This window comes from Melanerpes formicivorus, unplaced genomic scaffold, assembly GCF_026170545.1.
Source record: "Melanerpes formicivorus ecotype bairdi unplaced genomic scaffold, bMelFor1.0.p_v2 SCAF_59, whole genome shotgun sequence".
NCBI classification, from domain to species: domain Eukaryota; kingdom Metazoa; phylum Chordata; class Aves; order Piciformes; family Picidae; genus Melanerpes; species Melanerpes formicivorus.
The window spans coordinates 3,504,457-3,519,802 of record NW_027142411.1 but is presented as its reverse complement, the minus strand read 5'-3'; the positions used below and the strand labels follow the sequence as shown (position 1 = coordinate 3,519,802).

At 50.3% G+C, this 15,346-nt stretch overlaps 1 protein-coding gene across 1 annotated transcript in view; it reads right to left on the bottom strand.

Annotated features, from left to right (window-relative positions):
• Window positions 1–15,346, bottom strand: part of WTIP (WT1 interacting protein) — a 77,319-nt gene that overhangs the window by 7,304 nt on the left and 54,669 nt on the right. The window contains exons 4-6 of the mRNA XM_068161663.1: window positions 4,083–4,145; window positions 2,392–2,522; window positions 1,280–1,331 (exon numbers count right to left, since the gene is read on the bottom strand). Coding sequence (XP_068017764.1) covers window positions 1,280–1,331; window positions 2,392–2,522; window positions 4,083–4,145 — 246 coding nt within the window. The remainder of the gene's footprint in view (window positions 1–1,279; window positions 1,332–2,391; window positions 2,523–4,082; window positions 4,146–15,346) is intronic.

The window sequence follows — 15,346 nt, the reverse complement described above, 5'->3', positions numbered from 1 at the left end:
GGAGCTGTGTTCCCCTCCAAGCCCCTGCTGCACCCCACACATCAGTGCCTGTCCCCCAGAGGGGCTCACAGACCTGCCTGCAGGGAGCTATGTGCCCAGCCCAGAGCCCCAGCGTAAGGCTGGATGCAGCTCGGTTGTGTAACTGCTGGCTGAGGCCCAGGCCCCCACAGCAGCCCATACCCTTCTGCTAACCTCACAGACTCTTTCCCTGATCCACTCTGAAGACAGAGCTCATTAAATTGGTTGCTTTGCATTGTTTCCAGTTCCAGGTGTGGCTACAGCATCAGATATGATGTAGACTGTGTCTGAGAGAAGCTGTGGGCAAGTTAGCACCTGCACTGCTAGACTTGGACTAACCTAAGAAACCTCCATGGGAAAGAATGTGGAGTCCATCCTGCTAGCAGCCAGATGAGTCAGCAGGAGGACTGTTTTGTTTTGTGGCTTTTTCTCCTGCTTTTGTTTTCTGTTTGGTGAGGTTTTCAGTCATTTTGTAAGGTGCAAACCTGACAAAATCCACCTAGGAGTTCTCTCCTCCCATCCCATCACCAGGACAAAGAGCTCTGCCTCAGCCTTTGTAAGGCTTTTAATTATGTGAGTCCTGGCCCTTTAAAGGACATGATAATGACAACTAGAGCTGTGTGCAGGGTGGTGGAGGTGGGCAGGCTGAGAGGCTCTACCCACAGGCCTTACTGGGACACAGGAGGGAGCCTGTCAGTGACCTCAGCAATAGGAACTTGGAGGGTCCTGCAGCCAGGAGAGGATGAGAATGCAGAAGTCTTATCAGGCTAACTGTACTGTCAAGCTAGGCTGAAGGCTGCAAGCAGGCCATTTACCTGGCTTCCCCAGTAGCCAGCTTTCCTGCTGTCTTTCCCACCCCTTTAAGCACTTTCACTGCATTGCCACTCCAGGGTGACAGATTGCATGGCTTCTTCACAGGCTCAGGGTAACCTTAATAGATCCACATCAGACATGCACAGATGACAAACAAGGAGAATTGCTACTTGAGCTAAGGGAAGGTTCTAAAAATAAACAGAGATTGACTTCTTGGGTTGTTCTTGGAGCCCAGTCAGGGCTTCCAATTAGATGAGGTGTCTAACAGCATAATCAGGAGCTGAAGAGCAGCCTGAAGACTCAAAGGACCATGCTGTGACCTCTGGGAGCGCTTGGGAGCGACCTTACTGCTGGGCTGTACCCCATACATGACATGGTAAGACTTGGGAGAGGGAAGACAAACATCTCCTGTGTGTGTAGAAGGGTCCCAGTGCGTACTCACACCTACCTGTGCTGGCAGGATCGGCTGGTTACAGGAGGCACATTTGGGTGCAAAAACCCTGGGGGGCAAGAAGAAAATGTTCACATCACATATAAAGCTTCTTCAAAAAGCAGAACCAAGAGAGCTGCCTCTAACCATGCTTTGTTCATAGCTAAATGTCAGTCCCCAGGACTTGAGACAACTCTGAATGTTTGATGACACTCAGGGAGAAGGGATCTGGAAGAAGCTGATCTCATTACTTAGATCTTCCTGACCTCTGGGCACAGTCAGTCCAGCCCTCTCCACACATGTCCCTTCTCTTATCTCCCTTTATTCATAAAGCCATTCAAGTTCTTCCAGAGACCTGCTGCTTTCACTGCAAAGCAGCTCCTGACCTGGGGACTGTCACCATCTGACACCATGAAGACACAACCATGCTAAACAGGAGAGGGGCTGGTTGTGGCTAGGCTCTGCTTAAACCAAATTCATCAGCTGGTCACCTTATCCACAGCTGCATTTTGTGACAACCCCTGGGCCAGCATTCACTCTGTCCTTGTAACACAGCCAACCTGCTACCAACAGGGCTGAGTTCAGAGTGCTTTGCTCCTGCTGCATAAACTGAGTTGCTGTTTACCTGGAGCTAGGAGCATTTGCATTGTCTCCCAGTGGGAGCAGAAAGGATCCCAAGAGCAATCACTTCAATGACAAAACTTTTTGTCATTCTAACACTAGCTGCTAATTACATGTCTACTGCCCAGTCTGGGTTAACCCAACCTGCAGTGCCAGTAAGCCAATGTCCTACCCCAGCAGAGCCTCAGCTCTTCAAAACAGCCAGCAGAACCTACCATCCCCTGCAGAACCAGCCTGGTCTAGTCAGCACTGAAAGCAGCAAGCAAACAGCCACCAGCACGTGCTTAGACACAACTTGATCTTCAGCCTCACCTGGTCACTATATACCACACTGGGCCCACAAAGTGACTCTTTAATAGGGACTGGAAGACACTTTACAAATGCCAGAGCAGCACTTGAGAGACACCTGAGCAGAGAGGAGAGACCCTCTGCAGCCCCTGCAGAGCTTGCAGCTGCGCTGCTCACCGAGCTGCTGTGCCCTGCCCGTGGCAGTGGGGCTGTGCACTCACGTGTGGTAGTCTTTGACACAGTAAATGTTGTTCTCCACGTCTACAGTGAAGGGCACTCCGTCCAGGCACTCGTTACACACCACGCAGCGGAAGCAGCCAGGGTGGTAGGACTTCCCAAGGGCCTGCAAGATCTGCAGAGGCAAACAGCAAATTACCTGGATGCACCACCACATGAGATCCCCCTCCACACACTGCTGTGTCTGCTGGCTGATGGTGACAGCAAGAAAAGCACAAAATCCCCACTGCTGATCTGCCAGCAAGGGCCCTTTAAAGCAATCCACTTGCTTGTTTCAGTAGGCTCCAACAAAGAGAGAGCTGTGAACGTCAGGCTGATGCCCCTCAGTGCCAACAGAAGTGAACAAGGGCTTCAGAGACCACTTCTGGGACAACCTGTTGCAGCCAAGTGCAGGCTCCTGGGATAGAGAGTTAACTCACAAAGCTTTGCAGGCTGTGACAGACAGAATCCCAACCACTCACTCCTCAAACAAGCAAAGGAACAGTTTCTCCTTCTTCATGGCAGGTCCCAGCCTAGCACAGTTACTGACTGCTGGTCACTCAGTCACAGAGGCCCAGGGCTGTCTAGGTGTCTGTGTGCTCCCAGGGAATCAGCCAAACAAGGCTGCTTGATTCCTGGAGCTCCAGAGCTGCTTCCTTTTGTCACAGCACGCTTGCCAACGGGGGAAAGGCAGACAAGCACCTGCCAAGCTTCCAGCTACTGAGCTCCACCAACAATGATGGACTCTTGCCTGGGATTCTGCAATTAAGGGCCAGCTCAGAGCATGCAAGTCAGGATCCCCCTCCCCCTCCCAGCATGACACAACTCCAGAAATTTGCTCTTGGGATAAACTGAACAATATCCTTGTCCAACCAGTGGTGCCAGAATATGAGCCAGAAGCCTCATTAGTGAAGCCTCCCCTCCAGCTCCTGCTGAACCTCTGTGTTTGCAGTGCAACAGCTACTTCTGTGGGGCAGGTTGGGCTTCCCTATCCATCTTCAAGCAAGAGGAAATGAGATACACCACACAAGTTGCACTTCCTCAGTGTGTCAGCCACTTTGTTTTGTTTGGGAAGGTCTGCTTAGGAAGCATGGACTCAACTCTTCCTACTTTCACCCACTGAGATGATGCCAGCATTATCTGGCCCAACCCACAGCCCTTTGATGGTTTTCTGTTACAACTCTGTGACTCTGACTGGTGACTGCCTGCAAATCCATGTGGCAGTAAGACATGTGAACTGACGTGGAGCCAGCTGCAGAAGGTGAATAAAGCAAGTCACATAGTGGGCAGTGAACCTCAGAGCTATTGATAATGGCCCCCTCTAGCCCAGACTCCATCCACTTGACAGAGCTCTTGTTACTCTGCTGTCTTACAAAGCACAGCCCCTGCTCTCCTCTGCCATGCCCTCACTCAAAGCTGGGCTGCATTTCCCCCCTCCAGGATTAGAATTATTGGGTTTATTCTTAAACTGGCATGCAGCAGAACAGCCACCTCCCACCAGCTCAGGTGCAAACCAAGCCCCCTTCACTGTACACAGCAGCAGCAGAACTTCTGTTTACTGCCAGAGTTTCCAAAACGCCCCTGACAGCAGTGAGGATGAGGATGGTGTGAGCAGGGATGAGCAGAACAGCTGGCAGTGTGCTGCCCAAGGCAGGTGCAAGGCAAGCTGCCCCACCTTAGCAGCTGGGCCTCTTACCATTTCCATGATGAGGTGTCCACACACAAAGCACTTGTCTGCTGTTTGCTGGAAACCTGAATACTGTGCAAACGACAGAAGAGAAAGGATTGTTAGGAGCCACTCCTCTGGCTGCAGAAATGCCCTGCAGCCAACCCTCTGCTGCCTTCCAGCTTCTGCTGTGCAAGGCAGCAAACTGCAGCAGCCTCAGAAGCTTGGCTCTGCTCTCACACTCTGCTCAAAGCCCAGCCTGGCCCTTCTGATCCACTGCAAGACTTCCTCTGAGATTGCCAAGGTAACAACACTTTGGTGAGCTTGCCTTGGGTGTGCTGGAACTAGCTCAAATTCACTCTGCTGTTGTGGTTGCTGCTGGGAAGTAAATAATCAAGGACTTACCTCCCAACCCCTGCTCAAATTAGTGACCAGAGGCTCTGTGATCTGATCTCAGATTCAGGACCTACATTTCACTCAGTGCTATAGGAAGGCTAGAAAAAAGAAGACAGACTCAAAGAGGATTTAGCTGCCTTGTGGGTACCTTGCTGTTTATCCAGGGAAGAATCTAAAAGTCCAGTGTCAGGAGCTTGGGCTCCCTATGCAATGTGGCCAACTGTAAGGCACCTCAGAAAGATGATGCAAACACCAAGTGCCAGACTGCAGTCCAGCCTGCAGTGGGGAAGGGGATGGTTGCCCATGCTGGGGGCACAGGGCCAAGGAGATACTCTACCCACTTGCTCCCTGCCTGGTCTTGACCTCCTCTTTGTACTTGCATCCCTAAAGCAGACCCTGTTTCAGAATGCAAAGCCTCTCTCTAGCTGTGTGTTTAGAGGTATACAACAACCACCCAGGTTATCAGGCCAGAAGGCTGAGCTGCCAGAAAACCACCCTGCAGGCAAGAGGCATGGCCTGAGCAACTCCAGCCACCGAATCTTCACACCTGTATTTGCAGCAGCTGAACTTCACCCTCACCCAGCACAGCCTCACTCCAGTGGAGTGCTGTGTGTGCACTCTTCCTGCCACAGAAGAGATGCCCAGTTACTTGTAGGGTATGGCACAGTGAGGCTCATTTCAGTCATCAAGGATGAAGCCCACCTGAAATCTGCACAGGATAGAAGAGAGGGAATGGGGAGGAGAAGAGTGACCTGGCCTCCTCTCCCAGAGTGCAGGTTAATTGGCTCAGGCACCCAAGGCATCCTCGGTGCCCCAGGCTGGACTGCTCCATTCCCCACTTGATTTAGTGGGGATTAGCTGTCCCCTCACTTCAAAAGCCAGTGGTTCCCAGCCTGTAGCTGCCATATGTTTTCCTTTCTATTGCTGTGAGGGGATTACATGTTCCTTGAGATCAATAGGTTGGAGACAAAATTATTGTTGCTATGCAACAAAGTGAATATGAAGGGAAAGGTCTCACAGGGCCTTTGATGGGCCCAGAAAGTCAGTAGATGATCATATGGCAGCTGTCACAGCTCCACAGTTACCAGGCACTGAGGAACACAGCTCCTGCAATCTTAGGCAACTTTGAGAGTTCATCAAGAGAGAGCAGGGTGTGAGACACAAACAGAGAGGCAGGCAGCCTGGCTGGTCCTGCAGAACACTGGGCTTTGCCTCTCGCTGCTTCTTGCTGATGCAGAAAAAAGGCCTCGCTGCTTGAGAGGGCTCTTGGCTGCACCCTGTCTGAGTAACCATCTGGCCAGACCATTTCCTGAGGCTGTGAACCCGAGGGTTCCTGGAAGCAGGTGGGTAGCTCCTAGTGGGGCAGACAGCAGAGGATTAACAGCAGCACAAACCCAGCTAATTCTGAAATCCTGCTGGAATGACTTTACCACTGCCATCTGGCTGTCATTTGATAAGGAATGCAGAGGGGCATCTCCCCAGCTATTGATGAAGAGAGAACATTATTGCCCAAGAACAGAATGGCAGAGTGGGCAGAAGAGTGTAATTTCTGGCTAACTAGGCTGTCATCAGTTACACTGTTGGCCAGAAAGCAAGCTTCTGCTGACACAGAATCACTCTTTATATGACTAACCCTATTAAATTAAAGCCATGATTTGTTTTGAACCAGAGAATTGTTGTTTGTCAAACACATCCAGAACTGCATTACCCAATTAAGAAGGCTTTGCAAAATGGCAATAAATCCCAAACCAGTGGTAAGATATTGTATGGGCTGGGGAAGCTGTCTCTTGCCACTGCACTCTGTTCTGAGCGCTGCAGTGCTCCCACACCAACTGCAGAACTGGTTCAGGAAGGATTTGGGATTCAGGAAGGGTTCTGGATTCAGCTCAGCTCGTGCTTTAAATCAGCTTGGACTGGAAAAGAAGCATCAGCCTTGGATCCCAGCAGCATCATTCTCTGCATGCTGGAAGCAGTGTGAGCACTGCTGGTTTGAGGTAAACAGGAGATTCTTTTCTCTCCATTTTTGCAGCTCACCTCTCATCTGCATTGCACTGTTTGTTCTTCACCTGGAGAGCTCAACAGCTCTGCTGGGCTAAGTTTTCAGTCTTGGAAGCAGAGCTTACAAATGAAGTCTTAAAATACTAATTGAGATTGGCAACCTCTCTCTCTGAAGCACTGGATTATTATTAACCTCTTAAGTCTTGGGTGCCACAAGGGAGAAGTTGTCACTTGCTCCAGACTGAAGGCAAGGCAGAATGGCCTCTGTCATCTCAGCACACCCAAAAGCCTCCCCAGTGGGAGCTTCCCAGAGTGGCTGAGTGGAAGAAGCACTGCAGGGCCCCAGAGGTTGTGGACTAGATAACTGCAAGAGAAGAGGAGGTTATGCTCTGCAGTCTTGTAACTCTTTTATTACTGACACAGCTGGAGGGGGGAAAAGAGCTTTTGTGCACACCAGCTCTGCCTCATAGTCTGCAGACATGAACACCAGACTGAAACAGTGAATGCAGGCTGATAGGCAAGACCTTACTGGAGAAGTCAAGTCACAGCCACACTTCCCACACCCCAGGTACTTTATACACACAGTTTCCTTCAGCTGGGAAGCAGCACAGGGCTCAGGTTTAGCCTTACTTTTTAAGAGGTTTGCATGTGCTGGCTTGGGGTTTTTATTCCAATGCTGTTGTGGTGGTGTCAGATCAGTAAGATGCTGCCAACACAGACCCATCTCAAAGCAGACAGAAACACTGGCAAGTCTGCAGACACTCTGTGTCCAGGACAAAAGCAAAGGGAAAGTCTGAAGTTCCCCAAATATTCATTAGGCATGCTCATCAAGCATATAGAAAAACACTGGAAGCTGCTATAAAGCGACAGCTCTGAATTTCAAAGCTGGCAATGAGGTGTTACCCTTTACTCTCCTCACTTCTGTGGTGTAGAAATAAGATGCTAGTTAGCAGGCAAAGAGAATAAGAGCCTGTTGAAGAGCTAGCACATTGCTGTTCCTCATTTCTGTGTCCTCCCACAGCTACCTGGCTGCTCCTTTTGACTCCTCTTCCCAGGACAACACAACCCCACTTTAAGTGCATGAGTCAAGATGTTGTAATCAAGCTCCTCCTCCATACTCACATAAAGTAAGACTCTGGGAAACTAAATAAACCTTGAGAAATATGTTAATTATGTTAGAATGGCAGAGTAAAACTGAAGTAGACTTGGCTGGCTGAATTTCTCTTTTGTTTGCTGTCCAATATACTTTGGTAATCAAACAGGCAAAAAAAAGTCTCTAATGATTCTGCCCAACAGCCTTTGTTTCAATGTAAGAGGAAAACAAATCCCCTTCTGTCCTGGATACTTAGGCCTGTTAGTGTCCTCCTGTGATAATCTTGGGGTTTATAACTCTTCTGTCTAATGTGCAATATATCCAAAAGAAATGAACAATGAATTTTGAGCAGATAATGAACAATTATGCACGGGGGATAATCCTGCCAACTATTATGAGAAACAATTTCTCCTCCCTGCCTTCAGCCCTGTAACCAAGCTTGGTTGTCTGTCTGGGGTCTTTTTAAATTTTGATGTTCTCATCACCATTTTCAAAGGCAAAACCACTCAAAGAACAGCATGCCAGAAAAAAAGACTCCAGGAGCCAAAGTGTCCACCTTAGGCACCATCAGCCCTCTGAAAAGAGGCTTCCCCTTCACACGCCTCACCCTGCCCAGGGAGAGGCTGCTGCACCTCCCTGCTGTTCTGCACTCCACACAACAAAACCTTCCTCCTGGAAACAGACCCTGGAATCCCATTCAGGCACATTTTCTTCTTTGATGAGGATGTTCAAAACCTGCTGAAGGTTTGTGTGAGCAGACCGAGCGGGCTGCATTGCAGTAGGTGTGGCAGTCGCTGCCCAGGCAATGGTAGGAAGCTGTGAAAACTCTGCTGCCACAGCACTGCCAAGTCACCCATGTGGCTACTCAGCCTGGACTGGGGATTCCTTCTTGTTGCTGCTTTAAGGGCTTTTGAGAGGGATGATCAGGAGGTTTTGCCAAAATGCTTCAGGCATTTAATTCTGAAAACTCATTTCTGAATTGGGTGCTATGCTAATAATGTATTCCAACCCCAGGCTGCCTGTAATCCCTCACAGCCTCTCTTCAACTTGGTTTCCCATTAGCAGAGCATCTGTCTTCTCACTGCTTCATTGTCTGCTCTCTGCATGGGACCCTTAGTACATGGGACACAACAATGCAAGAAAAACATGGGACCACGTTAAGAGAGGGAGAAAATATCGAGTTTGGTTCATGCAGATGGAGTTTTGTTGTTGTTGTTGCTGCTGTGGTTTGGTTGTTTTGTTGTTGTTTTCATTTTCACATCTATTTAACTGCAGTGATTAAACTGAACAAAACAGAGCCTTCTCAGCCACCTCTTGGGAACCTCATGGCAGGTGGCAGAGATTAAGCTTAAGGAACACAGCCCAGACACTCTACTCTTCGTCTTGCTGAAACCCTTTCATGTGTCTCTTGCTTCACTCTGTCTTGCTGCCTGTGAGGGAAACACCACCACAGCAGATTGCCTTCTTACTTCTGCACTTCCACTCTGTTATGCTGAAGGACATGCATAGGGCAAGGAGGGACTCCTGTTCTACACAGAGGTAACAGTTGGTCTGGCCAGGCACAAAACCCTGCCAAAAGATCAGGAATTCAGCTGGCAGCTAACCCTGCCTCAGCAGGCAGGCATTCAGCAGGTAGCTCTGAGAGGAGAACAGCCGTGGAGAGAGCCTACAGAGACCCATGTGCAAACACTCACCAAAGCTACCTCCTGATAAATTCAGAGCCAACCATGACTTCCTCACCTAGATCTTTGAAACAAGCACTTCAATTCTGCCTCCTGTCCTCCAGTCCCCAGTCTGTTCACTCGATTCCCACTGCACAGCAGACTCTTGCTGTGGGTCCTTTACTGCCACTGCTGCCATCCAGCATGGACTCTGCAAAAGGATTCCATCAGAACAGAGCTTCCTGGGGGGGTGGGAAAGGCTGGATTTCATTCAGAACAGTTGTTGAAAGATTTCCATTCAAAATGTAAGAGCAGCTAATAGCAACCTTTACTGCAGCAGTGCAAGCACATCACTTTCTTCCTGGCTTTTTCCTGACTCTCCCACAGAAAAGAAATACATTAATTAATGCTGCCTGCTTACAAGTGCTTGGCAGGAGTTAAACACAGTTAGAACGAGCTCCAGCTCTTTCAAGTGTGCTTCAGTTATTGTCATTTACTTTTCAAAGTAATACATTAACAAGAATGGGAGTATCTGACTGTTTTGGATCAGCACCTCAAGAGGAAACAGGGCAGTGACTAGCTGGCAGGAACCCCGCTGGACTTTGTAACATGCTCTTCAAAACATTCCACCAGCAAACGGCAAACAGGGGACAGCTGCAAAAGTTGGTTCACAGAGATACAGCTCAGGACAAAACCTGTCCCTCCTTGTCCCACCCTTAGCTCCTGGGCCTCACTGCCCACATTTTCATAGTGGCCATGGCTTTAACAACTTGTGCTCTGGGATGATTTCCGGCAGACAACTCAGCTCCTCCTGAAGGCAACAGGAATCATGCCACCAGCTTCAACACACTTACAGAGCCACAGAATTATTTTGGTTGGAAAAGCCCTCCAAGATCATCCAGTCCAACCATCTGCCCAACACCACCATGGCCACTAAATCAAATCCCCAAGTGCCATGTTCCCAGGTTTCCTGAACACCTCCAGGGATGGGGACTCCACCACCTCCCTGGGCAGCCTGTGCCAATCCCTGACCATTCCTGCAGCTAAGAAATTTTTCCTCATCTCCCACCCAAACCTCCCCTGGCACAATTTCAGGCCATTTCTTCTCATTCTACCACCTGATACTAGGGAGAAGAGACCAACCCCCACCTCACTGCAGCCTCCTCTCAGGGAGCAGTAGAGAGCAATGAGGTCTCCCCTCAGCCTCCTCTTCTCCAGACTGAACACCCCCAGCTCCCTCAGCTGCTCCTCACCACTCCTGTTCTCCAGACCCTTCCCCAGCTTCATTGCCCCTCTCTGGACCTGCTCAGCACTGCAGTGGCGAAATGAGAGGTGGACCCACACTGCCGGCTCTACAAACTCTTCACATTCAGGTCCCAGGTGCAGAGGCCAACCAATGTTGGACTATCCCTGGAATATTTGAAAGGTGACTGTTGAGCCCACCTGTAGCTGTGATGCAACACTTCAGAATACCCCAGTGAATCATCATGACTACCACATTTGCTTGTAAGATGAATCCAGGCCCACTGGCACGCCACAGAAAGCTAAGGGAGCAAAGTATCCAAATGGGTTTTTGGCAGGGAAGGGCTGGTGTGACACACACACAAGCACCAACATGAACTCACTGCCTCATGCAGGGGCTACAGGAACATGCTCTAATCTGTTTGCCTTTGTCTTCAGTGACAGGGCCTGGGAGCACAGCAATGCTTGGCATTCTTGATGCCTCTGGAGCTTGAAAGCACCTCCTGCCTCAACCTAGAACTATCAGTGCCTTGAAAACGCTCCCAGATGTCCTTACACTTCTGCACACCAGGAACATTGCAGCAGCTTTGGTCCCACCATTCTGTTGAACACATCAGCAGGCATCCATGGCTGCCTGTTCTCTGAGTGGCTTTGCAGCTGCACAGCAGGTCTCCCAATCCAACACCCCCACAGCTATCTAGAGCACCATTTGCCTTGGGATGCCCCTTAGCTATGACAGGGACACAGGCTGCAGCTTTAATCATTTACCTTTTCAGCCAAGTCTGTGATTCCTGAGTCTTGCTCAGCAGCAGTGGGCTCTGACCAAGGCACTGGTCCCAGTGCTCCCCCTCCCAGGGACACCTTCAAGCAGCTATACTCACTGAGATGGAAAATCAAACCTCTGACTCCAGCTGACACCAGCTTCCATTACACTCAATAAATACTACCCCAGGGCCCCAGCAAGTGGGACAGGCATTTCCCACCCTGCCAGGCTTGGGAAGCAGCATGGGCACCAACTGAGAACAGCCTCATTAGCATTAATATTTATACTGCAGCCATGCCCAGGGGGCCAACTTAGGGCAAGGGTCTTGTGTTTGGTGCTACAGGAGAAGGTCAAAGCTGAGCTGGTCACCCAGCCTGTCCTCCTTTGGTGTCCTGGCCACTTCCATTTGGACTTCCCTACCAGTCCTGCACACTGATCCTTCAAAATCACTGAGAGGTTTACAGTTGTGGCTGTAGATGAGGCCCTCTGTGTTCTCTGTAGCCACCTTTTGCCAGTGGCAAAGAGGCTACAGCTGTAGCAACGGGCAGAGTGCGGTGAGCAGGTCCCAGTCACCGGTGTAGGGGAGGGAAGGATCGGAAGCCCCAGCAGACTGGAAGGAGAGAAGGAAGACTTGAGAGGCAGCTTGCAGGGTTGCAAGACACAGCTCTGCTGGGGCTGTGGGCTGCTTGCCCTCCTTTGCCACATCCTCAGCCCTCACCTCTCCCTGGCAGGAGGAAGCAAGGGCAGGGCAGGGAGCTGCAGGGGCACTGCCACATGGCTGTAACAGGGATTGGCCTCCCTGGGCTGGGGAGGCAGAAAGGGGACACCCAAAGGGTTCCTGGAGGCTTGCTAAGCACCAGGTCTCTCTTTATGGTCAGTATGTGCAGACCAGAGGTTCCAGAGCCTTTCTCTTTGAGGGTTCACAGCCCAAGTAACAGATCTCCCTCCTGAGATGGGGGAACAGCTTTAGATGAAACTTCAACAAAGTTGAAGTCAGCTGGAGGCAAAAACCTGGGGTGCAGCAGCAAAGCCTAAATGATGAAATCTGGCAAAGTACTAAGACATGAAAGAGAGATCTTTAAAGGGGAAGTTTGGGGTGACCTTAATGCTATGCACTGCAGCTTGTGGTGTCTCAAATAGGTTATTCCAGAGCATCTGAGTGTCTTCCAGTAGTGCATTAAGCAATGTAACTAACATCTGTCACGAGGCTCATTTTCCCTCTCATCTGCTCCCCAGAGAGACATTCTCTCATTTCTGAACCTCTGCTGGCCCCCCACTCCATAATGTTCATTACCTCAGGAGAAAAAGAAAAAGCCCATCAAAAAGAAGAAGAAAAAGAAGAGAGAGATAATAGATGGAGGATTCAGGCTGCTTGGTGACATTGGAGTCCTTTTGGCCAAGAAAACCAGCGATTTCTTTCACACTTCTGCACGTGTTATCGAAGCATTGAAAACAAAAGCCAAATTAAAATTATTGAGCTGGTTTTCCTTCCCCCATGATTATGCAGCAATTTATCAGCAGTGTGGAGCAAGAACATCTGACTGGGATTATTTATTATACAGTAAGGCCTTTAGGTTTTGTGTTCAGTTCCCCGGGAACAGTGTCCCCGCTATGGCCAGTTAGCCATCTGTGTCCTGAGAGCTTGCAGGGAAGGATTAAATTGTCATTTGCTTTATTTCCTTTCTTGAAATAACTCTCCCAAGAGGGCTGAGGCAAGGCTTGGGTACTGCTGGCCTTCCTACTTTAAGGTGGCATAGAAAGAAAGAATAACTAACTGGATCTTCCTGCAGCTAAAGCAAAGGAAGGAAAAGTTTGGGGGGTTGGGTTTGGTCTTTTTGCTCCTTCCACTGAGTAACACTCTGTGCTCCTCCTGGAACTGCTGAGATCAGTCAATCTCTGTGCCAGGCTGGGCCAGAAATGCAATTATTGTTATTTTTTAATCTGATTAATTACTACATTTAGCCAGTGTGGCTTAGGTTTAAGTACTGAGAGACTCTGCACCTAATCAGGCTTGGAAGCAGGGGGCTGACCAAGGTAAAGCAGAGGTATGCCCTGGCCTGCAGGTGGGAAGGGCTCATCAGCCCTCACCCCTCCCTTCCAGCCCCACAGCTGTGCTCTCAGGAGGACAGCTGTGGCTTCCCTTCCCCATCCATGACTCCACAGTGGGACAAAAAGCTTCCAGCATGCTCCTTCCCTGGCAAGAAGAGCAAAATGAGCTGCCCAGTGCAGGGGAAGATAACCTGTGCCCTCGGCACAAGCAAACCTGTGGGAGAACCATGGCTGCAGGAATGCACCTCACGGCTATCTGTGCCTTGGACAGCTCGATGGCTCCGCAGGGGAAATTGCTCCTAAGGAATAACACCTCCATTTCTCCCAGCACCTTCCACCCAGGAATCAGAAGCTCTTCTCAAAGAAAGATTTGGGTGGCTTGACAGCAGCAGCTCCTCACCTCATGCTTTTATGGAGCCATTGCTTTGGTAGTCAAAGCTCGCTGGCACTTGCTGTGCTCAAAGTGACAGCTGAGCTCTCTTGACAAATGTGAAATGAAACTGAAATGCAACTGCTTCTAGGGTGGGAGGGACACACCTTGGAGTGGCTGGCACCACCTCAAGAGGGGCAGCTCAGCCAAGGAGGGCAAGCTCTGCTCTTACAGCAGCTGCCAACCATTTATGAGGATCTGAGAATGGCTTCTCTCAAGGTCTTGGCTTCCAGAACCACACACAATATAGTGCAGTGAATTCCATCTACCACCTTGGATACAGAGCTGATCTGGCTGGAGTGAGCAGGGGTTCCAGGAGCCACTACCTACAGCTCTGGAGACCCTGCTGCAGCAGGAGCTGCTCTGACACAGACAAGAGCAGTAATGCAGAAGAACTCAAATATTGACCTACAGGATGTGAACCTGTCTAGCAGTTACAGTAAGAAGAAACCCACAGCCACTCTTCCCTAGAATTTGCTGCCCTGACTTACCCCCAGCAAGACCCAGTTCAGCTTTTCTGCCCATCATGTGCTGTTCACTGCAGTCCCAAAGTGGGACCTGCTGCAGTGCCTGGGTCTCACCTGCCTGCAGGACATCCAGTGATGCCAGGGGTGGAGGGGAAGAGCATCTGCAGTTAGTGGATGTGATGCACTGAGGGGGCAGTGGGGATGACAGAGTGCTGCAGGAATACAGCCTTCAGCTGTGCCTGCTGCCAGCTGGGGGTGAGAAGGGGAAGGGGCTCTTCTCCAGGCAGCAGGGAGGCTTCAGCCCCCTGCCAGCCCTGCTCCCCATTGGTGTGACATCTGCAAGGCAGCTACTTCCCCTCAGCAAGCCTCTTGCCGGGAGGGATGATGAGGGACTCCTTCCAACCACTGCTGCTTTGGTGTCACATCAGCACCTCACATCTGTCCCTGGGAACCCACGGCAAGGTCACGCTGCCGTTGCAAGCCCAGTCATCCACACAGGCCCCTCCAACTCAGTTGCTGGTACATGGATCTCACCAGTGACCCCAGTGTGGCAGCACTGCACCTCCTGTTCTGCTCTGCTTTCTAATACCTCTTATATTTGTGTCATGGATGAAACAGCCTGGTCACAAGCTGCAGAGCAACAACTCTGCAGGGCTATGACCAGGCTCCCACACCTATAGCAGCATCTAATTCTCCTGATCAGCTCCCGGGGGTAACAACTCCACAGAACTGTGACCAGGCTCTCACACCTACAGCAGCATCTGATCTAACTGATTTCCTGATCAGTTCCCAGGCAAACAGAGCCAAGCCAAAGAGGAGCAAGGACAGTGTCAGGAGACAGTCTTAGCAGAACACAGTTGTAATGTAGGCAGACTGCCTCTGTTCACCTCCTCAAATGAAAATCATCTTTTCCTTATGCTTTTACCTAAGAATGAGACCAGAACGTGGACCACTCTGATTCTGACTCCACTCACTGGCCAGAGAGAGGCCTCAGCAAGCTACCAGAGAAGTCTCCAGTGCAAGAATGGTCCAAGGCAGAAGCATGCACTCACAGAGCTGCTGCAGGGCAGAGGCTGCAGAGAGGGAGGAGGCACATCTGTGGAAAAGCTGTGGAGTCAGGGCCATGGGACAACTGCACAGCCTGCTCCAATGCACAGCAGCTCCCACACCTCTCTTGGTGCTGTCTCCTGACTTG